We start from the raw sequence: 26,110 nt of genomic DNA, 5'->3' as shown, positions 1-26,110 counted from the left end.
TAAGACCATGGTTTTAATTCTTGATCATTTCAATGAGAATTTAACTTCTTCTTTGTCCAGATGCAGATACGATTCAAACTTGAGGCACGTACCTAATGTATTTTTTTAAACAAACGCGACTTGAACGCTGTAGCTGTAATTTTTTAACCAATGACATTCGAGGGGTATTAGAGTTTTAAAAGCGAGCAAAACCACAGCTAAAAGCTAACTTCCTCTAAGTTCTCATTTTACGTGCATCGGATGGACACGTCAAAAAAAAAACTTGGTGACGAAATCTTCGAACGTGTTTGAAACTGATGTCACAGTTGCTTTTTCACAGCACTTTTTACCTTGACTTCTAGACTGTAGAGTATAATATGGTTTGAAGGTACTGCTTTCTTGCCGTCGTCAGGGACGTATTTAGAGAACTAAATAAAGTTCTTTGCAAACAAGCGGCCGCTGATGGAAAGGTTTCGGACAAATGGACGGACTGAAGAAATCATTGTGACGTTAATGTCCTAAAGGGTTGTTTTGTTTTCTTTTTAAGTTTATAACTTGCCAGCTCTTAGTAAAAAGACGTTATCATCATCATCATCATCATCATCATCATCAGCTGGAAGATGTTCCACTATGTTGTAGAACTATCACAACACTTTAAAGCACATAACTAATATTACAAAGAAATACCATGTAATTAACTAGCGACACACCCCGGCTTTACGTAGGTGTAGTTTTGGGTAAAAGAAGGTGAAGTCTGTTGATTACAATTGTTGTTAATTTTTTAATCGCTCTTATGGGGTTAAATAAGTTTGTTGAAAGCAGGATACAATTCGCGGCACATTTGTACAAGCATTTATTTAACTAGCCGTTTCGTGTTTGTATGTTTTTAGTTAGCTAAACGGTTTTAGATGTGTTACCAAATTACAAGTTAATCGATCCGGTGAAGATGGATTTCTTTATCGGAAAAATAAAACTAGTTGGCGTTTGGCGTCTTGCTTGCGGTTGGCCCATTTAGTTATTTGACCAATCACAAACGTGAATTTCGAAAAACGATTTCGACTATTAGCTGTCACAGCAACCGTCAATGGCTGCGGCAAGCGGACGGACAGACATGAGCATCTTCAGGTTTAATTTTTTTGTTCCATTCAGATATATAACCTATAGAAGCGACTCATTCTTGAAAGTCCATACCAACCCACACTTGAAAATTTTTTCCAGTCCTTCTAAAGCCTTTCTAAACCGTAGAATTATGTGGCACAGCAAAACGAGATAAGTCAGTTTCACGAATTTTCACGCAGTGATGTTTCTTTATCTTTATCTTTTATCCAATACTAGAAGGTTTCATGTTCTTGCCTCTTTTATTGAAGGTAAAGAGAAAATTTATTACACGAATGAAAAGTTACGAAATATGTATATATTACTTAGCTTTATGTAATATAACATTAAAAGTTACCTATTGTAACTTCGTGACTTGTAAAATTTAGTTTATTAGCTGCCAAATATGTATTAGTATATATATGGAACTTATCACATTTAAACCAGGTTTAATTAATTATTATTTATTTATTGCAGATAAATATTTACAAAACATTACAGTTATCACTATACACTATGAAACTACATTAAACATATACAAATTCAATATAAACATAAATAAAAACAAAAAAACATCAGTAGGAACACTGGTTAGCCTGACATCCATCATCTCGCAAACGTCAGCACTGACGACTTAATGACTAAATCTTGTTTTTTCCTGCAAAACGGCCTAAGATACCTAAGATAAATTAAACTTTTAGCTTACCAAAGCTATCTAAAGTGCAAAATAGCTAGTATATACGCACTCCTAGATCAAGAGTTGGTATATAGTATATCAACTCAAAATAATACTCCATTTTGGTTTAGACCACATTCAATTTCTGGAAGGTCTGAATTAAAATGGTGGACTATTTAGAGTTGATATACTCTTGATATAAGAGTGCGATATATTGTCTTTACCACAACATTTACTTACTTTACAATATATATAGCTACAAATAACATCAATAAATATATTACTTTCAAAACATACAATTATTTAGTGTAATAAATAGCTCAACGCCTAATAAATCAAAACAAACACTAATTCACACGCAATTTGCTGTTAAATCCCATACTACATATGATTTCCACATATTAATTCGACATGAGAAACACATATGGTCTCACCTAACAGTTTTCGCTCATTTTAAATCCAACCTTAACAAGACTAAAACTAAATGTAATATCTCAAACACAAACTCACTCACATATTTCCATAAAGTTTTATTTGATTTTAAGTATCTTTTGAAATTAAAATCAAAAGCTTTCATATGAAGTCTATATTTAATATTTAAAGATTAACCATCGGAATTACATACCTTTCATGATATAACGCCAAAGACTAAAAAAAAGATTGTATTGTTTTTGAAAATGAAGCCTAAAGAGCTTCTGTTAGAGTTGACATTAAAAACGCTGGAGAACGAAATAGGACTTAATAAAATTATACGTTCATTTACTATGCGATTAATTCCATAATTTATTATGTTTAAATCGTCGTTTTGGGTTCGGTTGACAGTTATTTGGCAATGTCTTTGATGTAAAGCAAGATGGATAGCCTTATAGTTGTCCTGTCTGTCTGTCGTATATCATGTTAATCGGTAGCTTCGGAAATTCGTAATCGTGGGGACGGAATTACTAAATACGAAATAAGTGAGTGTGAAGTTCATAGTCCGCACTAATCATAAGAAATACAGGCAGTGATACCATAAAGACCGGAGATAATACAAAAACAGCATACCTAATATCAGTATCTAGTAAAAAAAACAATTTTAATACCTAACAAGCTCAGCTCAAGTCGCCTTTTAAAAATTGAGAATTTAATCTCAGAATGTAGAGCTCGCAAAGTACTGACTTACCATTGAATTAAATAATCTGAATCTGCGTGGTGGCAGAGTGGTTTGAATGCCTCTCAAGCAGAGCATCGTGGTTCAAACCCCGGCTCGCACCTCTGATTATTCGAAATTCATATGCGGAATTACATTTTGAAATTTACCACGAGCTTTAAGGTGAAGGAAACATCGTGAGGAAACCTGCACAAACCTGCGAAGCAATTCATTGGTGTGTGTGAAGTTCCCAATCCGCACTGGCCCGCGTGGGAACTACTGCCCAAGCCCTCTCATTCTGAGGGGAGGCCTTGCCCTGCAGTGGGACGTATATAGGCTGGGATGATGATGATGATGAAATAATCTGAAAACAATATAAAACATATATTTTTAACTTTTAAATAAATGGTACGTTCGTGATGACTAACTTAACCACTAAACTCAAAAAGTTGCTTAGGTGACTAGACACGTTCTTTTCGTGGACCCTTCACTTTTTGTTGACTGTTCGTACTTGCATTAACTTACATATTTCTGGCAGCTTCCTCCGACAAAGAATTAGCTTAGCTATTCAAAGAGGAAACGCCGCCAGCATCTTCGGGACCTTGCCTAAGGGGGCTACTTTGAATACCTAATTAGTTTTAGGTTTTATTTTATTTTATTTCATGTAAGTAAGACTTTTAAGTTAAGGATATTTTTATGTAAGTAAATAGTATTAATTTAATTATTTAAATGGTCTTTGTGTCATTTATTGAAATATAGTTAGGTAGCTACATTTTATGTTTCGGTTTTTATCGCTTTAATTAAATTATTGGTATGGTATACATAACATACCTATGTATGTATAACTATGCCAATAATTTCAAGTCGATCCGACCACTAGAAGTGGGTCAAAATGGACTTGCAAGATTTAGGGGCTGTTTAACCATCCATTGATTAGTGTTAACTGACGGTTAAATGTGATGCCGTCTCCGTCTATTCGTACAAAACAAATAGAGACGGCATCACACCTAACCGCCAGTTAACACTAATCAATGGATGGTGAAACAGCCCCTTTACCCAACAAACAGGCCCAGTTAAATCAAAGCTCCTTAGTATAAAAAATAAATACCCTTTTGACAAACCTATTAACTTAGAACTATATCGAGCCATTTCTTTACAACTTCACACTACACAGCACCCTCAACTTCTATATTGGTTTATAAACTAATGCATAAATACAGAACTTAGCGTCGGAAGTTTTCTTAACTCTATTAAAAGTTAAGCCATATTGTGGAGACGATGAAACCCTAAATTCTTTTCAAAGTATAGGGAAGCGACACTCTTTGGAGCCGCTGGCACGCCGTTTATGTTTAAACTTAGATAACTTAGATAGTGCCCCATACAAACATTATTTCGCTGTATGTTATGCATTTGATAAAGGCGAATTGTAAAGTTACCTCACGAAATGTAAGGGCCTTTATTATGAAAAAATATTGAGATTTAAGTCCTAATAAAAAAATTATGTACGACTAGTTGATTTTATGTATTTATATTTAATACATATTTTATTACATTTCAAATTTACCACGAGCTTTGCGGTGAAGGAAAACATCGTAAGGAAACCTGCACAAACCTGCGAAGCAATTCAATGGTGTGTGTGAAGTTCCCAATCCGCACTGGGCCGTCTTGTTCTGAGAGGAGGCCTGTGCCCAGCAGTGGGACGTATATAGGCTGGGATGATGATGATGATATTTAATACAATTATAAGTTTACTTACTAATCCTACCTAACAAAAAGTTGGAAAACCGCCGACTTTGTCAATTCAAAGTTCGATATCTCAAAACCAGCCGAACCGATTTTGGTGAAACTCTAAGAACCATCGCTAGAAGCCCTGATTTTAAATAAAAAAAACGCATTCAAATCGGTCCACCCGTTTAAGAGCTACGGTGCCACAGACAGACACACATAGCGGTCAAACTTATAACACACCTCTGCGTCGCGTTTGCGTTGCTTGGGGTTAATAAAAAAGAACTAACCTAAGATATCTTAACTAATTATAACAACTAAAATTATAAGAAGGATACCCCGTCTAAAAGATCTGCCTGTGGCTGGGTTTCTATGACGCTGGCCGCATTACCCCTTTGGCCCTAGAAATAAAGTCGTATCAGATTTTTATGTACGCTTTGTTGGTGACTGTACAAGCCTTTACGTGGGACAGCCTTTATGTTCAGGCTGAGCATTGTACAAGGTACCGCCTAACTATCTTTCGACTTAAACCCTTAAACAGGATTTATAAAGTCACTTAACAACTTCAAACTTTATCTCAAAGCTCTAAATCCTTATTTACAGTTTATTTAATCGCCGAGGCTTATTTTGAGAGCTTTCAAGTGATAACGCAGAAGATAAGGCAGTGTTCAAATGAAATTGTAAAACTTGACGTTTATGTCTCGTATAATCAGTAATTTATTTTAGTTCACAAGTCTTCTGACATTGCGTTTCGTAATAAATCAAGATACTAACTAGCCTTTGTTACTAGGCTTTGCTTGCATTATAGTCTCATAACACTTGCGAGTCCCGAGTGTTTTCTAATAGGTACACATAATAATATCAGTTCGCGGTGTACTCGTTGCGTGATCGCCTTCATACAAAATTCGCTCGCTACTCGCAAGTGTGATAAGGACCTAAGGATGACGCCAAACGAACGTAAATTTTTGTGTTGTGAGTCGCGTATTTTCGCGTAATTTTGGTTTCATACAAAAGTCCTATTTGTGTAAAACTCATTTTTGAGTCGTCGTGTGCACAAACTGGTCCTTTGTAAAAAATTGCAGAAGAAATTACGTGACAAAAAATTAAGCTAACGTCGTAAGGACTCGCGTACTACTATATAAAGTACCTACAAACTAACAATTATAAGAATAACTACCGAATGTACTATGTAGAGTACAAAATGTTTCAATGAAACGATATAAGTACTAATTCCCCTTTGGTCCCGAGACGAGGTCTGAGCCTGAGCCCTGCAGAGGGATCCGTAATATGGGCCAAGATGATGATGATGATGATGATTATGATGATATTGTGGTTTTCATTAGCTTTGCATAAAAAAACCCATGTCAAATTTCATTTCTCTATTACCTATGTAGTTTAGCAGTTGTGTTTATTCCAGAGATTACTTTTAATGTTACGTTTAGATTATATATATGCCTAAGGGGCTGTTTCACCATCCATTGATTAGTGTTAACTGGCGGTTAGGTGTAATGCCGTCTCTATTAGTTTTGTTTGAATAGACGGAGACGGCATCACATTTAACTGTCGGTTAACGCTAATCAATGGATGGTGAAACAGGCCCTAAGTAATTTAATTATTATTAGTACCTAGCTACGGCAATCCATACTAATATTATAAATGCGAATGTGTGTGTGTTTGTATGTGTGTCGGTCTTTCACGTTGTAACGGAGCGACGGATCGACGTGATTTTTGACACAGAGGTCAGATGAGCCAGAGTGTTATCCCGGAAAAATGCAGTACACCATAACCGAATTCCACGCGGGCGAAGCCGCGGGCAAAAGCTAGTAAATAGTAATTATGAAAACTGCACAGTTTGGAGAACTCTGTCTAAGTCTACTCTAAAATAATAGTTAAACTTTTTAACTACCTGCTTAACGTTAAGTCAACAAACTTGCTGCTACTGTTGGTCTTAAGATTAAGATCATAATCTTACAGTAGCTGAGATCAACGTACCTACCTGTCTGTTCATTATTAGGTAGGTACTAATTACTTACTAGGCCTTGTGCGCTGTTGACCACACGAGGTTTTGAAAATTGCTTAAATATTTTATTTAATGTTTTCAACATGGAGGTCCATGGTTATGTCCCCCTGGCTGGTTAAAAATTCCGGACAGTAAAAAATCCGATGAAACATGATAATTTTTTTCGAATAATTGTGTAGGTTCCCGAAGGATAGCAATTAATAAACGATTATTTATTTTCACGGTAAGAAAAAGTAAAAGCTAGTTGTATTTTTACAATTTTTCCAAAAAGCTGGCAATCGAGTTTCCTCGCCGCCATAGATATGGAAGTGCTCGAATTTAACCGGAGCTAAGCTAACGTGTAACTAATACCGCGTAAGGTTATGTGGAAGGCCGCCCAAGGAAAATGCGCCGCTAAGACGTCGCAGCCGCGCGGGCGATCGTCCGCAGCGCACGTTACAAGTAGCGTCGCCTGGCAACGAGCGCGTGACGTCACGAGCTGTTGGTAGATCTTCTAACTAATGCTAGCGATCTATACGGACAGTAGTGGCATCACACTAAAGAATACACCTCCGTCAGAATAAGGCAGCGCAACCGTATATATACTGAACGATAAGAAAACTTCGTCAGCGCGATGTAGAACAAGTGTGTAGTTTTGTATGAAAACTTGAAAAAAATCGGAGATTATCGACATTATTTTGTTGTTAATCTACGTAGTAAAGTATTAACAGATAAAAACTTTTCGAAACGCTATTAATTAACGAAAAAAAGAGAATAATAGTTAAAATCAACGCGCGCACGAAGAGCAGCGCCATCTAGCGACGAGTTATTTAACTAGTATCTTCAACGCGCGCTGCCTGTAGCTTACTTGTATTGTAACTAGACTTGCCGCCACTTTGCTGTGTTTAGGATTTATTTGGTTTGTTATATTACGTAGTTTGTTTCATATTAGCAAAAAGCTATCAAATGGATAAAATAATAATTTTCGAAATTTCAAAGAGCTTGAAAGTAACGAGAGTGTATTAGTAAAATAATTTAGGCATTATTTCCATTGTTACAGGACATCTAACGCCGACAGAAATGAAAGTCCTGAGGCAGAAGGCAGCATTTCTCCAGAACCGCCCGACCGTCCACCCGGGAAGGCTCGTCAGATCCACCCCGAGGAGAAAACCCAGGTCCTCGCCTACGATTCTACATACAGAAAGAAAAACAAACCAAAGTCGCTCCCTCTAGAGGACAATCAGTTATACAACTACAACCACTTAGCGAACACGAATGTCGCCATGTCCCCAATTTACCCCTTGACGCCAAACATTTGCGTAGAAGGCGGGAAAATCGAGTTCATAAAGTCTCCGCCAGGGAGCGCAAGGAACAGCGTGGCGCTAGTGTCGCCTCCTCAGACTCCGTTAGTGGGGAGGCGTGGATCGCGCGAGAAACGCGATGTGCGCATATACGACGAGCCGACCGAGAAGTTCGACGGAGATAAGGTAGGTGGCGCTGTTTTCAAGATTTGTATTTTTCGCTGTTTTTGAGTGTTTTTTTTATGATTCATAGTTTATTCCCGGCTACTTATTCAAACTAAACAATCTTATCACATTTAAGCATTGGAGATAATACTGATACTGATACGACATGATCTCTTCATAATGCTTGTTAGCATTATCATTATCAATCGCGGATGTCGCAGACGACAGTTGAAAATTTTGATATTTTTTCTAAATAAGTGAGGATTTGCCTTTCGTATAAGATATTACGCATAAATTGTACAAGTATCAAGGAAAAAGAAAAATAGAACTCAATTTTAATACAAACCGTGGTGGCCTAGTGGTTTGACCTATCGCCTCTCAAGCAGAGGGTCGTGGGTTCAAACCCCGGCTCGCACCTCTGAGTTTTTCGAAATTCATGTGCGGAGCTACATTTGAAATTTACCACGAGCTATGCGGTGAAGGAAAACATTGTGAGGAAAACTGCACAAACCTGCGAAGCAATTCAATGGTGCGTGTCAAGTTCCCAATCCGCACTGGGCCCGCGTGGGAACTATGGCTCAAGCCCTCTTGTTCTGAGAGGAGGCCTCTGCCCAGCAGTTGGACGTATACATGCTGGGATGGATGGATGAGTACCTAATGCATACCTAAATCAATTAATTATTATTATATCTGATGTAAATAAAGTCCAAATTATTATTAGTATATTTTCAATTTTCCTTTACCCACATTTATTTAAAAATAGTGATTGTAATTTTTACTATTTCTGACTTTTTATTGCACTAAATATTTGTCAGTTCTTACTCAACAGTTGGCTGGTTGAGATCTCTTAAAGTGATAAGTTCGCCTTTGTACATGTATTCAACAGTAGTCTTGTGTTTCTTTCTTTTAATGGTACATACATACAACTTCATAATACAACAGTGATAGACGGAAACCAAAATCAAAAATATCTCGGATATAAAGTTATCTTGTTATGAGAGCAAGATTGTATTTTTTAATACTTACGTGTAATATTAAAGTAGCATCAAATATATTAAAAGAAACTTCTCACAAGAAGCCAAACACCCACCAATTACTTGAAGAAAAGTCCTAATCCAATACTGACAAAATCTTTTTCAAACAGAAACCTTCCAAACTGCAAAGTTTTTAAAAAGTTCCCTCCAACCAAAGTTCCCAGAGATAATATTCCATCTAAACCTAAGGGATAACATTTCAATTTGAACAAATCTCAACACTTGCGGTCCCACCCTTATCAGAAATCTTTCGGAAACATCAAAACTTTTTATTTGTTCTCGTATTTACGCTGTGATATTTTCTGTGGAAAAAACCACGAGAAAATGTCACAAGAGATTACGGTGAGAAAGTTTACAAAAAGGTTGATGCATATTTTAATAACTTCTCAAGTCCCTGCCCAACATATCACGTTTAAAATTCGAGTAAACAGTTTAATGCTTGTTCCTAAAGTCTGTTTGAATTCCGAATCGGTTAAAAGCTTGGGACACTTACACCAATTTTGTCCTAGTCCCAAACTAAGCAAAGCTTGTACTACGGATACTAGGCAACGGATAAACATACTTATATAGACAAATACAAACTTAAATACATATTAAACATCCAAGACCCGACGACATACATTCATATTATTCATACAAATATCTGCCCCTGCCGGGGATCGAACCCAGGACCTCAAGCTTCGTAGTCAGGTTCTCTAATCAGTTTGCCATCTGGTGGTCAATCTTGTCCTAGAAATATTTTCCCGAATGCTTCATATTTGCCAATTTTCCTTATTCCCAAATCTCAATTTGCTTCAAAACCAAATTTTTGTGTCAATGTATGGTCATAAGGTTTTACAGAACACTGTGTAGGTTAGGTAAAGTTATATGAAAACTCCGTAAAAAATGGTTTCAGAGAACTTCGTGATGAAATATTTGGGAATAATACACACACACACACAAACATCGCGCCTGTATTCCTAAATGGGGTAGGCAGAGCACACGAAACGTTACCGCTTCGGAGACACTTTTAGCTATTTTAGGTTTTAAGTTTGACGTGACAAAAACGGTACAATAGTGACAGGTTGCTAGCCTGTCACCTACGGTATACCTAAACCTATATCCTCAGTCGCCTCTTACGACATCCGCATCTTACGATTTTAGAATAATATGCCGAAAATACCTTAGGAAAAGACAGAGAACCCTCAGTAGGACTGGTATTCTTTAAAGCCTGAGGAAGAAAGAGAAAAGACCATGGCTAATTTAGTTTCTCATATTATCCTCACCATGCGTTAAAATGGATTCTACTACAATCTAACCAACAAAAAGTTGGAAAACCCCTGACTTTGCCACTTTTAAGTTCAATATCTCAAAAATCGCTAGAAAACCTGCTTTCAAATAAAAAAACCCGCATTCAAATCGGTCCACCCTTTAAAGAGCTACGGTGCCACAGACAAACACAAAGTCAGACAGACACACATAGCGGTCAAACTGATAACACCCCTCTTTTTGCGTCGGGGGTTAATAAAATAGACACGGATTTTGCTGCAGACACTCCTCGCCGCAGTCTGCGGGGAAAATGGCTTTCTATAAAATGCAGCCGAGCTATTAATATTAATAAAGGAATCATTGTACGATAATGTAGTATACAGAATGTTAACAGTAGTAAAATTCGAGTATAATAGCCCTTAAACCTTTCGTGAAAGCTTTTGTCAGCGCATAGCGGTATTATGTCGACTAATATGACAGGACTAAGTATAGGTAATGGGGGCAGATATTTGCATGAACAGAACAAATGTTTTGTTCTCGGGTCTTGTATGTTTAATATGTATATAAGCAGCGGCGGCCTTACCCATTGCGAGGCTCCGGGCGGCAGGTCTTTGCGAGGCCCTTTGTCCTTCGTGAAAAGTATGTGATGCGAAAAGTAGTTAAAAAACCGGCCAAGAGCGTGTCGGACATGCCCAAAATAGGGTTCCGAAGACATTACGAAAACATTAAGTAATATTTTTCTAAGGATTTCGTATTTTGTACGGAATCTTCCAAGTTTAGGTATAGTTTATACCTTAGGCTGCTTATATTTAGCCTATAACTGTGTCCCACTGCTGGGCAAAGGCCTCTCCTCTTGACTTCCACATCTCCCTATCCAGAGCTATATACACAGATAGAGATATATAGGCTGCTATTTACTCATAAACTACTAATAATTCTCAAGCAGACATAGCCGTTATAGTTTTCCTTGAAAGTTTGATATACTTACCATCCTGAATTTTTTCAAATTTTTCCACCCACCGGATTAGATTTTAGAAGGGGGAGGGGGGGGGACGCTCGATTTTAATGAAAATTTGCACTTTAAAGTTGAATATTTCGCAAACAAATTACTGAATCGGAAATTCGTCGCAAACCCCCAATGGTTTTAAAAGACCTATCCAACGATACCCCACACTATAGGGTCAGATGAGAAAAAAAATCACCCCCACTTTTTGCACAGCAGTGGGACAGAATAGGCTAGTAATATCTTCCATATCTCCATATCTCCCAAATCTCCCCATAAGGTTTTTCATGATGTAAAATTTTGCAGTACTGCAGTAATAAATAATCTGTGCACTTTCCCGCGATTTCCTAATACATGTTCAGAACCCGCAGACGGTCTAAGGACACGGTATTATCGGAAACCGATTTGCATAGCTAAATGCTAAATCGCTGTGCATGACTGGGAGTCGAAGCTTGCGAATCATATCTGACGATTTGTTGAGCGTTTAGATAACTGGTGTCAAACTTTTTGCAGGTGTTAGGACCTTGTGCAAGTTCCGCCCGGATTGCTACCACCATCTTGCTCGCTAATTCTGCCGTGAAGCAGCAGTGCTTGCACTGTCGTGTTTCGGCGTGGAGAATAAGACAGCCGGTGAAATTACTGGCACTTGAGGTATCCCATCTTAGGCCTCTAGGTTGGCAACGCATCTGAAATCCCCCTGGTGTTGCAGGTGTCTATGGGCGGTGGTGATCTCTTGCTCAGGAGACGCACTTGCTCGTTTTCCATCCAGTCGAATAAAAAAAAAACTGACAAGAGTTTCTATGGGTTTAAATAGTGTTACCCTGATAGTCGATACGGTGCTTGAGACTGATGGCGTGCGTTTGTGATGTAGGAAGTCAGATATTGGTGAATATTTGCGTGTTATGTGCATTGTGTGTATTAGTTGGCTATAGTTGCTATGCATTTTTTTTATTATCCATCTATCCATTCCAGCCTATATACGTTCCTCTGCTGGGCACAGGTCTCCTCTCAGAACGAGAGGGCTTGGGCCGTAGTTGCCACGCGGGCCCAGTGCGGATTGGGAACTTTACACGCACCATTGAATTGCTTCTCAGGTTTGTGCAGGTTTCCTCACGATGTTTTCCTGAAAAACTCAGAGGTGCGAGCCGGGGTTTGAACCCACGATCCTCTGCTTGAGAGGCGATAGGTCAAACCACTAGGCCACCATGGCTTTTTAGGGTTCCGCAGCCAAAATGGCAAAAACGGAACCCTTATAGTTTCGCCATGTCTGTCTGTCTGTCTGTCCGTCCGCGGCTTTGCTCAGGGACTATCAATGCTAGAAAGCTGTAATTTTGCACGAAAAGCGATGATTCATTATAGACAAACGAAAACGAACCCTATTATGCTAACTAAAAAAATACATCAAGTTAGTTTAATTAGAAATTTTGAAGTATTACGTTAAGTATGTTTCTAATTATTGTATGACCACCAAACTTAAAAAAAATCAGTATGGTAGTAAGTATATCAAACTTACAAGGAAAACTATAACGGTTAAGTTTTCTTGAGAATTATTAGTAGTTTATGAGTAAATAGCAGCCTAAGGTATAAAACATACCTAAACTTGGAATATTCCAAAATAAGACTAAAATAAGAGAGAGTAACTTCTAAAATAAGAGAATGATAAAACTAAAAAATATATGATGTACATTACCATGCAAACTTCCACCGAAAATTGATTTGAACGAGATCTAGTAAGTAGTTTTTTTTAATACGTCATAAATCCTAAACCGCATTCACCTTTCATTCAATCAACTCAAATATATATATAAAAAAATGTGTACGGAACCCTCGGTGCGCGAGTCCGACTCGCACTTGCCCGTTTTTTTTCTAAAATGCAACCACAAACGTTTCAACTAAACCGGTCACGACTTTCTCAACAAACCCGTATCATAATCATCTGCGCTTCACACAAAGGCTACGTAGTTTCAGAAGACGAAAGTACGGAAATTTTCCCAGAGACGCGGACGGTTTTCATTCTGTAGCCGACTAACGTGTATGCATTAATTCATCCTGTAGTTAGAGAAGAGCGCAGGTAGATACGGGATTGGGGAAGATTTCATATCGTCGGCGTCGTACGCGATCCTATGATTGAGTATGTATATACTCAGGCGTCGTTATCATGGCTGTCTGGCCAATACAATATGAATTTCAAGTCTTGTTTGAACGTTGTTGTTATAAACGGCAGAAACTGAAGGCCTATTGTCAAGCTAACCTCAAGCCTTTTCATCATCCCAGCCTACATACGTCCCACTGCTGGGCACAGATCTCCTCTCACAATGGGCTTGGGCTGTAGTTCCCACGCGGGCCCAGAGCGGATTGGGAACTTCACACACACCATTGAATTGCTTCGAAGGTTTGTGCATCTTTCCTCAAGATGTTTTAGTTCAAATATCCTTGTGGTAAATTTCAAATGCAATTTCGCACAAAATTTCGAAAAACTCAGAGGTGCGAGACGGGGTTTGAACCCACGATCCTCTGCTTGAGAGGCCATTGGTCAAACCACTCGGCCACCACGGTTTCCCCAAGTCTTAGTTTCTTTTTTTTTTAATTCGACTGGATGGAAAACGAGCAAGTGGGGCTCCTGATGGTAAGAGATACCACGGCCCATAAACATCTGCAACACCAGGGGTACTACTAGTACTATACTCATTAGTGATGTAACGAATGTAATTTTTTGAACATTCGCGAATGCGAATGCGAATATTCAGTTTTTCGTTCTGGCGCCAATTGTCTATGGCAGTCTCGTTCGATCGAAGTGCGTTCCTTTTTTTTCCGAGTATTACCGAGTTTATAAGAACACATCGCAAAGTAAATAAATAAATAATACGAAATGATTAAGTGAAGACTGATAATGTGATTACGAGGTTAAGTTATGTTTGCATGTATAAACATAAGAAATTAATGTATTTTGACTTTATTAACCTACTATTAATAATTGCATTTTTTCTGATATTTATATTCGCAGAAATATTGCGAATGCGAATATTCTTTACATCACTACTACACATAATAAAGTTCAATTTTATGCCTTCACAAATCTACTCTGCTCCGTATCTATATCATTTTAGTATGGATCCACGACCGCCTCATTTACATCTCCGAACTTGGCCCGCAGTTAGTTTTACTTAATACGGATGTACTTCCAGCTGATTTGCATTTGCAAATAATGCTATTAGCCTTCTAGCGATCGCTTCTATAAATTCTAGGTTTAGTGCTCTGGACTCTGATAAAGCTTACAGTTTAGACGCCGGTTCTTGGCTAACCGTTTTGCGGTTTTAAATTGTGTGCGTACCTACAGTTGAATCTGTAGATAGACTTTTATAAAATAAAAGAATGCGTAGAATTTGCTTATCGCTGTCCCGCGGGGACTCAAACTGTCTGTATACGTCATCTAAATGGGTTCAGTGGTTAAAACGTGAAAAGGTTACAAACAAACAGACTTACAAACTTTCGCATTTGTGTGTCTGTTTGTGGCACCGTAGCTCTTAAACGGGTGGACCGATTTGAATGCGATTTTTTTTACTTGAAAGCAGGTTTTCTAGCGATGGTTCTTAGATATGTTTCATTCAAATCGGTTCAGTCGTTTTTGAGATACTTATTGAACTTTGAAGTGACAAAGTCGGGGGTTTTCCAAATTTTTCTTGGTTAGGTTAGGGTATTATCTTATATCTACTCAAACATCGATTCATAGGAGTCTTCATTTTTGTATCGCAGCTCCCTCCCCTATTAAATAACAAACCAAAACAAGCTTAAGCAACTTAGTTGGATCCCCTAAATCTTTCAGACGATCTCAAAGCCGTCGGCTTTCAAAAACAATTTAGGCTCCACTAAGGATGCATTACGGTGCAATCCAATTATATTACCTTTATGTTTACTTATATATCGATTATGTCCTTTCTTACGATTTGACTAGCTTTATTTATTATTAAGTACTAGCTGACCCGGCGAACTTCGTACCGCCTCATTTTTTCTTTTTCATAATTTCTCACCTTTTAAATCTTCCCTGGACTTCCACAAATAATTCAAAACTAAAATTATTCAAATCGGTCCAGCCGTTCTCGAGTTCTAGCGAGACTAACGAACAGCAATTGATTTGTATATATATAGATTATTATCTAGCCCGGATTGATGTATCAAAAAAAAACTACGGAAGAGGTATTAAAAATTACAGCCATAGACTAAAATTTAATAAAAACTAAACTAAAACTATAAAGTACCTAAACAAGCCCTATGAGAATTATTATTATTTTAAAAATTGCAGAGCTTTCATCGTCCATCCAGTTCAACAAAACCTTAGTTCAGCATGAATATCATATTTGGTCATATTTATTACTTTCTTTTTCTTCTTCAAGTGCCACTCCATTACTGAAGGTTGGCAGTCAGCTCCTTGTATATTTTCTTGTCAAGCGCCAATCTGAACAGTTGTTTGACGGTCTTGGTTCCTGTCCACTCCCCGAAATTACGGAGCCAAGACAGCTTACGTCTACCTGGCTTTCGCTTTAAGGCACGTTCACCATCTTGATGGTCAGCAGGAGGGAATACCGATCACGCCGCAATACATGTGCAGTGCAGGTGTTAGGACCTTGTGCAAGGTCCGCCCGGACAGGCATGACGAATCCACAAGGGTTCCGTTTTTTGCCATTTGGCTACGGAACTCTTAATAAGTACTGCTCAAATTTTCGTATACAGCCGGTTAAAATGTATGTAGCAAAAATGTGCATACTCGTATATATTTTGGGATGCAACGAAGCGCGCTTAAAAGCATTTATAATGCAATAGATTCAGTAGAAGGAAGGTAGACGAACTGTCTGAGCCGTTGAACTTTATTTCCTAGTCTTAGACGGAAAGTTTAGCGAATTTCTTAATGTCTTTAATTTAATTATGTCCTCACACTTAGGAAATTAAGTATTGAAGAAGGATGCTTGCCGTGATCAAAACTTGAGCCAAGACTTTTGCGACATTCTCTGAAGCTGCATATTATAGTGAAATAGCTGAGGCATTTTTATCTTAGATTAGGTGATATACTTACTCGTATATGCAGTGGTGGTTAGTTCCAATGGATGGAATGCCGAAAGTTTCTCGATGAGGGCTACGGTATAGATGTCGCTAGCGTCACTGCTTAAGTGGCTAAATAAGAAACAAACAAGCTGAGATATGTGATGCATAGGGGAAATTCGTGTCTGTACCGTTGACCAGCAGTGGTGTAGCGGTATAGCACGCGGTACGGAATACCGAGGACCTGGGTTCGATTCCCAGTGCTGGTCTTATTTTTCTGGTTTTTCTGTGCATCTATATTTCAGTTTGTATTTTCAATTTTGATATACAGCCATCTAACCGTGTGTAGATACTATTTTTGTGTCTGTTTTATGTGGCCTTCCGCGATTTTACTCTTTTGTAGCCAGATGACCAGTGTTATGGTTTTCAACCAGCGACATGTTGTGCTGATCCTACGAGCACATACTTGCTGTGCTGATCCCATAACGAATCCTTTTTATAAACAACATCTATCAATACTAATATTATAAATGCGAAAGTGTGCGTGTTTATGGCTTTGTGCGTTTGTATGTTTGTCCGTCTTTTACGTCGAAACGGAGCGACGGATCGACGTGATTTTTTACATAGTGATAGTTTATGGCTCAGAGAGTGGCATAGGCTATATCCTGGAAAATGCACAGTTCCCGAGGGAACAGCGCGCGATAACCGAATTCTACGCAGGCGAAGCCGCGGGCAAAAGCTAGTATATTTATATTCTTAGTGTATCATCATCCCAGCCTATATACGTCCTACTGCTAGGCACAGGCCTCCTCTCAGAACAAGAGGGCTTGGGCCATAGTTCCCACGCGGGCCCAGTGCGGATTGGGAACTTCACACGCACCATTGAATTGCTAAGCAGGTTTGTGCAGGTTTCCTCACGATGTTTTCCTTCACCGCAAAGCTCGTGGTCAATTTCAAATGTAATTCCGCACATGAATTTCGAAAAACTCAAAGGTGCAAGCCGGGGTTTGAACCCACGACCCTCTGCTTGAGAGGCGATAGGTCAAACCACTAGGCCACCACCATTCTTAGTGTATGTATGTATTATTTTACTTAGTTATAAATAAATGTTTTTTCTTCCCTTATTTCTTCTTCGAAATTAATCATACCCACATAAAATTTACTGCCCAAAATTATAAAAAAATAGGTTAGAAAGTCGTAAAACCTAACAATTACTGACACGTGACACATGCAACCTAAAAAAACTATAAAAAAAGCTAATGACAGTTCGGTACGTCAGTCAAATTGAAGTTAACCACCCAATTTCACCAACAAAAATCATACTTTTTCCCGTGAAACTTGACGACAAATGAATTACATGTCGTTCGCAATATGGTATTTGGAGGACCATCATAGACCAGCTTTCGGCTTAGTCGCCATTTTGTTTGTGATCTACATTATTATGTACCGCCGGGAAGAAGAACTGAAAGTGCTCCAAGACGAACCGACATTGAGGACTATGGCATACTTATCAGAATAGAAGTTATCTTTATTTGTGAAGCGAAATCTTCCCAGTTTTAAGAAATGAAGGAGACTAGAATAAACACTATATTATTATGTTAGCAAGACAAGTTAGTAAAGTGTCTACGAATAACAAGTGGTTTTTTTAATTTATTATATTGTGGGGCTGTTTCACCATCCATTGATTAGTGTTAACTGACGGTTAAATGTGATGCCATCTCCGTCTATTTGAACAAAACAAATAGAGACGGCACTAATCATTGGATGGCGAAAGATGGAGTGTCCCATAGGTGTCCCAGAGGCAAATACCCTCATCTCTTTCTTTGGCCAAACTTTGCTGATTTGGGTCGAAACGTTTTAAATTGTCTCACCATCTCCTTCTTACTTACCCCTACTCTGATGTCTTCTGTGAAAATTTGATAAATTTTGTTTTTATTTACAAGCTTTTTTAAAGAAATTTTTCAAAAATATTCTTTTTAAAGTTTTCAAATAAAGTGGAATGATTATGATCACCTAAAAACTTAGCACGCTTAAATTGATATCATCATCATCATCATCTCAGCCGTAGGACGTCCACTGTTGGACATAGGCCTCCCCCATAGACCTCCAGTTGCTTCGGTTGGCAGCGGCTTGCATCCACCGTGAACCCGCGGCTTTAACCAGGCCATCCGTCCATCTCGTTGGTGGACGTCCTACGCTGCGCTTGCCGATCCGCGGCCTCCACTCGAGAACTTTTCGGCCCCAACGGCCATCTGTTCTCCGTGCTATATGGCCTGCCCATTTCCACTTCAACGAGCTAATTCGCTTGGCTATGTCGGTGACCCTTGTTCTTCTACGTCTCTCCTCATTTCTGATTCGATACCGTCGAGAAACCACAAGCATAGCTTTCTCCATAGCTCGCTGAGCAACTCTGAGCCTATTTATAAGGCCTATAGTAAAGCACCACGTCTCGGATCCATATGTCAATAATATGTAAGTAATAAATTAAATAACATTTACCTACTACCGAACCACCTTGGAGTACCTACTGAGGCCTTATCGTCTTACGAACTCAGAATCATAATCCGCCACTTCTTTTAGAAAGAGACGGCAAATGCGATCGCAGCCCCCCGTGCTTTAAACAATACGGTCCTTGGAGAGGCATAGCTCAGCTAGCTAAGCATTTTGTATGACGGATTGAAATATGATTAATTAGCAAGGAGTTTTTAACGTGAATTGAGTACATACAAATATGTTGACGTGATTGTAGCAAAACTTAAGCCGTGTCTCGGGATTTTAAGCCCTCTGTCGAAGTTTCGAATAAAATCATACTTCATTCCTTGCATGGCGGCTCGCTCAGCCTCGCTCAGTGAGACTCGCCTTAATAAATACCGGATTTAGGCAAGTGTAGATCTAGCCTGATGACTCATCAGTGATGAGTTTAAAAAGACGTAAAAAGGCCGAATATTTCCCCATATTGCTCTGAACTACTTTTAACTATACAACACCAATATATCAGTAGGTACTCATACCAAGCAAACCATACACTTCTGTCAACAACAATGGCCAGGTAACGTTCCCATTAAAGCCACTCAAGCTTGTCTACGGCGCCCATTCAGTGGAGACATTACCTTAAGTACCGCATATGTTATTTTGTGCCCCTGTCTATCCCATTCGGTTATTGATTCGCAAATGTACGAAGCATTCACAGCGAGATGTGAAACGAATGAGGTATTAGAGGCTTTGATTTGTTTTGTGTCTATTCGCCGACACTGGATTAAAAAAAAAACTGTAATCAGGGGTTCGTAACTAATAAAATAACCTAACTAACCTAGAAAAGATGAAGACATTGTCATTTCAAAGTTGAATATCCCAAAAACGGTTGAACCGATTTTTATCCAGCATGGATAACCACTACAAGGTAACCGAATCGAAATGGTTCCATCAGTTCTCTGCCTTTTCGGCGAAATATTATTCTCATAGGTATCTTTCATTTGGCAAACTGTTTTTCATTTCCCAAATCACGATTTTTTTTTAAACTATTTTTTTTCGGAACTTTCATAAAACAAACCTAACCTAACCTACTGTGTTCTATAAAAGCATAAGAAAATACACTGAGAAAAATGTTTGGTTGGGAAATGAAACAGTTGGCAAATGAAACATTCTGCAAAAAAGCAGGACACGTTTGAGAGCTTAGACGGACAGACAGACATTGGCGTTAAACATATAACACCCCTCTTTTTGCGTCGGAGGCTAAAAAAGCCGCGGTAGGTAGCCTAATTATTTGAGCGATGGCATCTCAAGTAGTCCACGATGGATTCATTCATATCCGACCAGACCACTAAGTTTTTAAAAATTCATCGAACTAAATACATTTGAAATTTACTATTGAATTGCGCTTGCCGATCCGCGGTCTCCACCCGCGAACCTTTCGACCCCAACGACCATCTCTCCGTGCTACATAGCCTGCCCATTGGCACTACAACGAGCTAATTCGATAGGCAATGTAGGACATCCACCAAAGAGATGGATGGATGGCCAGGTTAAAGGCGTGGGTTCGTGGTCGATGAAAGCCGCTTCCAACCGAAGCAACTGGAGGTCTATGGGGGAGGCCTATGTCCAATTGTGGATGTCCTACGGCTGATATGATGATGATTGAATTGCTGGATTGTGCAGCTTTCTCACGACGTTTTCCTTCACCGTTAATTCCAAATTTAACACTTCCATTCAAAAAATCGCAAACAAATAAGTTTAACTAAATTTTACAATAAAAGTAACAAAACAATGGTTCACAAGGCTAATAACAATTAAATACAAAAACCTAGATGTAACACAAGGGAACTGTAATTAGAAAAGGAAAACAATCTAATCCCTCGCACAGGAAGATTATAACGCAGCTCGGTATCAAAGAGACGCATCCATTTGCCAAATTCGTTTTTCCATTACTCAAATTGGGTTCGTGGAGGGGTTAACATTTTGTATGGTAAGTGCGTGTGATGACTGATCTAGCTAAAGCTATGGTGTATATATACGCTCCATACTTCGAGCATGGGAATACAGCGTATACTTTTGTACAACCATAAGGCGGCGTTTCTACCAGAGATGTGCGAGGATACGTGAAGAATGCGTTTGTCATGAAGCAATAGAAACCCTTCATTTAACTATATCTTCGCACAGCACAGCTGTGGTGGAAACAGCTGAGTGGATCAAACACATTCCTCGCAACCTCGCTATTAATGATTAACTAGCTGTTCGCCTAAACCACAACAGTGTATACTTAGTTTGGATAGGTATTTAACTAAATGTTAACAAAACAACGTCAATTGTCTTTAATATTGAAATTCCCCCATTAAACTATCTAAACATTTACAATATATTGAAATACACTAGTCTAGTTTGTATTACATTGATAGATAAGTAAAATGTTTAAAATCCTTGAATGTACCAAATCTGGCAGCTGAAGTTTGTTTATATTTAGTTAATAGTCCTCACCGCACTCGCTGAGCCTTAACCTTTTGCCTCATAGCTGATCATGTACCTTCTCATTAATATGTGTCTTTTTATGAGCAATAAGTGAATGTTTTTTCTTTCTTTCTTTCTTAATTACCTAAACGTTTCAAGTATAGTCTTGATATTTGTCAGACATATTCCTTGCATTCTGAGAGGAGGCCTGTGCCCAGCAGTGGGACGTATATAGGCTGGGATGATGATCATTCTTTGCAGATCATAGCCACACATAGTGCTACGTAAATTTTCATGACATAAGGGAACTAGTTTCTTTATTTAGTTTTCCATTGGAACAAAGCCGCGGGAAGAAGTTAGTATGCATAATGCCAAAGTCTGGTTTTGGGACTGTAACTTTGGATACGATGTTAAACAAAAACCGTGCAAAAACTTGTAACATAGTGTTGGCTGGTCGCCAGTACAGCCATAACAGAATTAATTACGGCAGCAGATGGGGCTGATGGCCAGGTGGTATATCACGGAACCATAACGCGGACAGTTTGAAAATATTGGACGTATATGCTCTGGGAGGTAAACTGGAACAAAGGCTTCTCCCTTAAAACAGCGTTACTGGAACACATGCTGAGTGGACCTGCCTAGTACATTAGTGCTAGTTCTAGTCAGGTGGTACATAGCTAAACTCTAACCCCAGTTTAGACCTGCAACAAAAATCGTGGGGTTAGTATCATTTGGTCTAAAAAGCAGCTGGTCTAAGTAGCAACTAGGCTAAGTAGAAAGTGGTATAAAATTATTTGACTCAAAGTTGACGGGGTAGCGTCTGTTCCGCGTGGATGAAACGCTTCGCGCCTTAACGCAACTCAATCCTAACCTATCCTAAATTTTTCAAGTTTTCGACCAAAATCAGGTTAGTACCAGTTTCTTCTTAGACCACTTGCTACTTAGACCAGTTGCTTCTTAGGCCACTTGCTACTCAGACCAGTTGCTTCTAAGACCACTTGATATCAATCAGTGATCAGTGATATGATGAGAAGTAATGGTAAAGCCTGTGTAGTAATAAAAATATCTGCCACGTCCTATCGGCCCTAGAAATAGAGTCGTATTAGATATTTTATGCACGCTTTGTGGTTCAGTGCTGGTGACTATACGTACACTAACACCGAGGAGATGTATCCGAAGATATACCTCACTCTTCTCTCACCATTCGATTTATTACGCGTCACTGTGAGACAGTAACGGGCATTCGTCCATTTACCATATATCCATGGATTTTTTGAATAATGGGGTTTGATTGTTTAAAATTCTAATCACTTTTGATGGTGACGGAAGGGCACGCGAAATTATTCATAGCAAATCGTATCGGACGAGTTGAGCGATTTTTTAATCAAACCAGTGTTGCCAGGTTACATTACAAAAATGTATAATATCTCCATACTGTAAAAAATCGATCTGGTTAATTCGTATAAAAACAGGACAGCGAGGAAAAAACAAAAGATGTTGAGATACCTAGGTCTAGAGTCGTGGCCATGGCTGCAGAAGGTACGTCGAGGTAATTTTAGCAATGATTTTTGTCTCATTTAAGTCCTGGTTGTATGTAATAATAAAACAAGAAAGAGAAGAAGTAGAAGAACAAAAAAAGAAAAAAAAATGGTACACAATACAGTAGATGCTGAACTTTCTTTCGAACACTTAAGGCCCGTTTTACCGGATTAGTTGGGCAAACTCGTAGATTTTCGTTTTAACACTATTTGTGCCGACGGCATACTGTTTTAGTGACTAGACCTTCTGCAAAATTAGGGTGCTGGCAACACCGGATCGAACGCACGACAGAGTGAGCACACAGGGCTGTATTAAACGACAGTTATCTGCGTGATTGATTGCATTTCCATGTTAAACCTGTAAAATATTTTGAGGCAGGTATGTTTTTGATGAGAATGCAATATTTGGGTGAGAGGAAAGTACTCCACGGCATTGCTCCGTAACTCCACACAATAAAGTACTTATCTACATAATAAATAGTTGACAAGTAATAATTGTATTCTCTTCGGCAGTTGATAGTCCAGAATGTACTCAGCGATTGCTGCTTGCACCAGTTACACCGTAGATTTGTAGGCGAATAATATAGTAGTTATTCAAGGAGAGTCCGTATCCTAAAGTACGTAGTAGCTGTAGGGGACACAAGTAAAAGTAAAAAAAAAATTTGCATACCTAGGTCCACTGTTTAGCAACTGGCCACTAATAAAATAAGAAAACACTAGCGACTCGCTCTTCCACTCTGCTAAAAAGCACTTTATATTTTTCAGCTCCATTTCCCAAAGTGGTGTGAGTGGTGTGTGTGGTCTTTAAAGCAGAGGGTCGGTTTCAAGATGGGCTTTGTACCTTCCTCTGAGTTTTTGTAATTAACGTGCGACATTACGTACATTTGAAAACCATGAGGTTTACGGCGAAGGAAAATATCGTGAGCAATCTTGCACACGCCATGGTGTATGTGAAGCTCCCAATCCGCGCCTGGCCCGCGTGTAACTACAATCAAGCCTTCTTATTCCGAGATGTCTGTGGCCTACAGTGAGTGGGACGTATATTTATTACAGCCCGAGATGATGATGACAGCCTAAGCTGTGTAGATTATGATATTATTATTTGTCAATTTTGACGGTGTCAAATTATTTTTTCTTTTTTTTTGAAGTGGCAATGGGCAGGCCATTAAATAGCACGGAGAAGAGATGGACCGGTGGGGCCGAAAAGTTCTCGAATGGAGACGCAGATCAGTGCCCTTAGTGTAAGTTTTCGGTTACAAAATACGTCTCGATCGCGTTCGCGCTAAAATCTCAATTTGTATGGAAACACGAACACGCACACATCGCAAACGTTCCGCTAGAGGCGCTGTTCGTGTTTCCATATAAATTGAGATTTTAACGCTTACACCGAAGCAACTGGAGGTCTATGGGGGAGGCCTATGTCCAACAGTGGACGTCCTACGGCTGATATGATGATAGTTAATGATAATTTGGCGTCTCTGAGTGCAGCAGTTAATACCTCCATCTTCATAACAGGGTATTGTTCGTTAAACTCAAGGAGTGACGAACGAGTGAATGTAAGTGTTTATTACAAGACTTTATTGTCATTGTTCATTGAATGCAAAATATATTGAGAGCGTGCGCCGTATCAAGTGGGCTATGAACTTAAATTAAACGCAGAGTATGATGGAACAGAGGGATTTTTAAACTAAATTTTAAGTTTAAAAAAAACACACAGGCAACTTACGGAACTTCAAAAAGAAGCTGACTCCTTTTTCAAAGAGCCGGCAACGCATCCGTAACTCAACTTATGTTATGGATGTCCATGGGCGGTGGTGATTGCTTTCCATCAGGTGACCCGCCTGCTCGTTTACTTCCTGTCATGTTTATAAAAATTATTCATGTTGTATGGTATTAATATTGGTTCGGACTCGGGTGTTACTTCGCGGAGTTCTATATCTTCATTCCAACCGTAGTGTTACTACTTGCCAACTGTAGTATCCTATGGGAAATGTCGGGATACAAAGAAGCCATGTGTAATGAGCACATGAGCAAGAAACATACACAGTATATTCATGATGTAAGTGAAGTCTCTAGCCTCGTATCCTATTCTACGTGTAGTAATTGACTAACTCCGGAGACGTCCTCAGTCCATTTTGTTACACGTAGTCGGCTGATTGTTTTCAAACAATCATTGTCTATTCTTTGTTTTTAAAACGTCGCGGCTTCTTGTAAATATAGTATAGTGATTGTGTATAAAACTCAAGGATAAATTCGTCAGTATAGAGGCAACTTAACAGAAAAAGTAAATTAGACTATTTACGAGGTTTCAAAGTTTAATCTAGAGTGGTCGAATTATTTTGACAGAACAACCTGTAAATGCTTTAGAAGGTTATAATTGTTTTGCTTACATTGGCGAAAATTGTCCATGCACCTCTCGTTTCTGTACTGCTTACTGTACTGTATTTCTGGTGTTCAATAAACAGTCATTGTGTTTATTGTATAATTTTGCATATATTTTTTGGTCAAGATAGACAGAAGTGTACAAAGTGTTTGCGGGGATGTTCAATCACAAAGTACTGATCCAATCATATTCTGAAATATTTAGGATTCGTTTTAAAACACGTTGAACTTTGTGTATTTTGCCAAAGTTTTATTAAAGTATTTTTGAAGCTTTGCTCTAGTGCAAGTTTGCAGTGTTCCTTGAAACAATTCAATTACTACCGTGCCAAGTTTGCACATCTTGATTGCACAAACTTACGATGGTTACGAGTATGGTAGTAACTCATGATATAGCGGGTTAAAGTGCTTATAGTGTCTGCGTGGTGTTGTCCAGATATATGTCGTGAAATGTTCAAGTGCTCATACAACAGTGGCAATACCCACTATGTTAAGGTAAGGATAAAAAGTTTAAAAAAATACGCAAATATTCTTGTTTCATTCTTGTAATGCGCGTAAGATGCATAAGTGAATTATTAATGCTGTACTTTGTAGTCTACTGTACCTGACTTTTATTATCTTTTTCCAATAGAATTTAAATATAATTTTAGTTTTGAAAACTGACTTTTAGCCAAGTTTCTTTCTTGTTCTTCATTCTTTTTAGCAATAATTGTCTTTCCAAAAGCGCTGGTAAATAGCATAAAAAATCTACGGCCTAAACTTACAGATAAAACCTTTGGCTTGTTTAAATATACAATCGAAAATGAAATAAAGTTTAAATCTGTAAGTCGTTTTTATTTACTTATGTACATATTGTGGTTTTTA

The 26,110-nt window shown here is 38.6% G+C and overlaps 2 protein-coding genes across 6 annotated transcripts in view; both read left to right on the top strand.

The window, feature by feature from the left end:
- The window catches only part of LOC141428332 (uncharacterized), a 609,788-nt gene that overhangs the window by 241,502 nt on the left and 342,176 nt on the right, over positions 1-26,110 (top strand). For 4 of the 5 annotated variants that reach the window (XM_074088283.1, XM_074088284.1, XM_074088282.1 and 1 more), the window contains exon 2: positions 7,664-8,090. In XM_074088283.1, the coding sequence (XP_073944384.1) occupies positions 7,664-8,090 (427 nt within the window). Of the gene's footprint in view, positions 1-7,663; positions 8,091-25,432; positions 25,742-26,110 lie in introns of those variants that run through there. The other variant, XM_074088286.1, reaches the window with a different exon arrangement.
- LOC141428341 (23 kDa integral membrane protein-like) overlaps positions 1-26,110 on the top strand; it is a 420,431-nt gene that overhangs the window by 315,218 nt on the left and 79,103 nt on the right. The gene's annotated exons all lie outside the window — the stretch shown is intronic.

The sequence above is a fragment of the Choristoneura fumiferana genome, chromosome 5 (assembly GCF_025370935.1).
Source record: "Choristoneura fumiferana chromosome 5, NRCan_CFum_1, whole genome shotgun sequence".
Taxonomy (NCBI): Eukaryota; Metazoa; Arthropoda; class Insecta; order Lepidoptera; family Tortricidae; genus Choristoneura; species Choristoneura fumiferana.
This window is presented reverse-complemented; position numbering and strand designations above follow the sequence as displayed.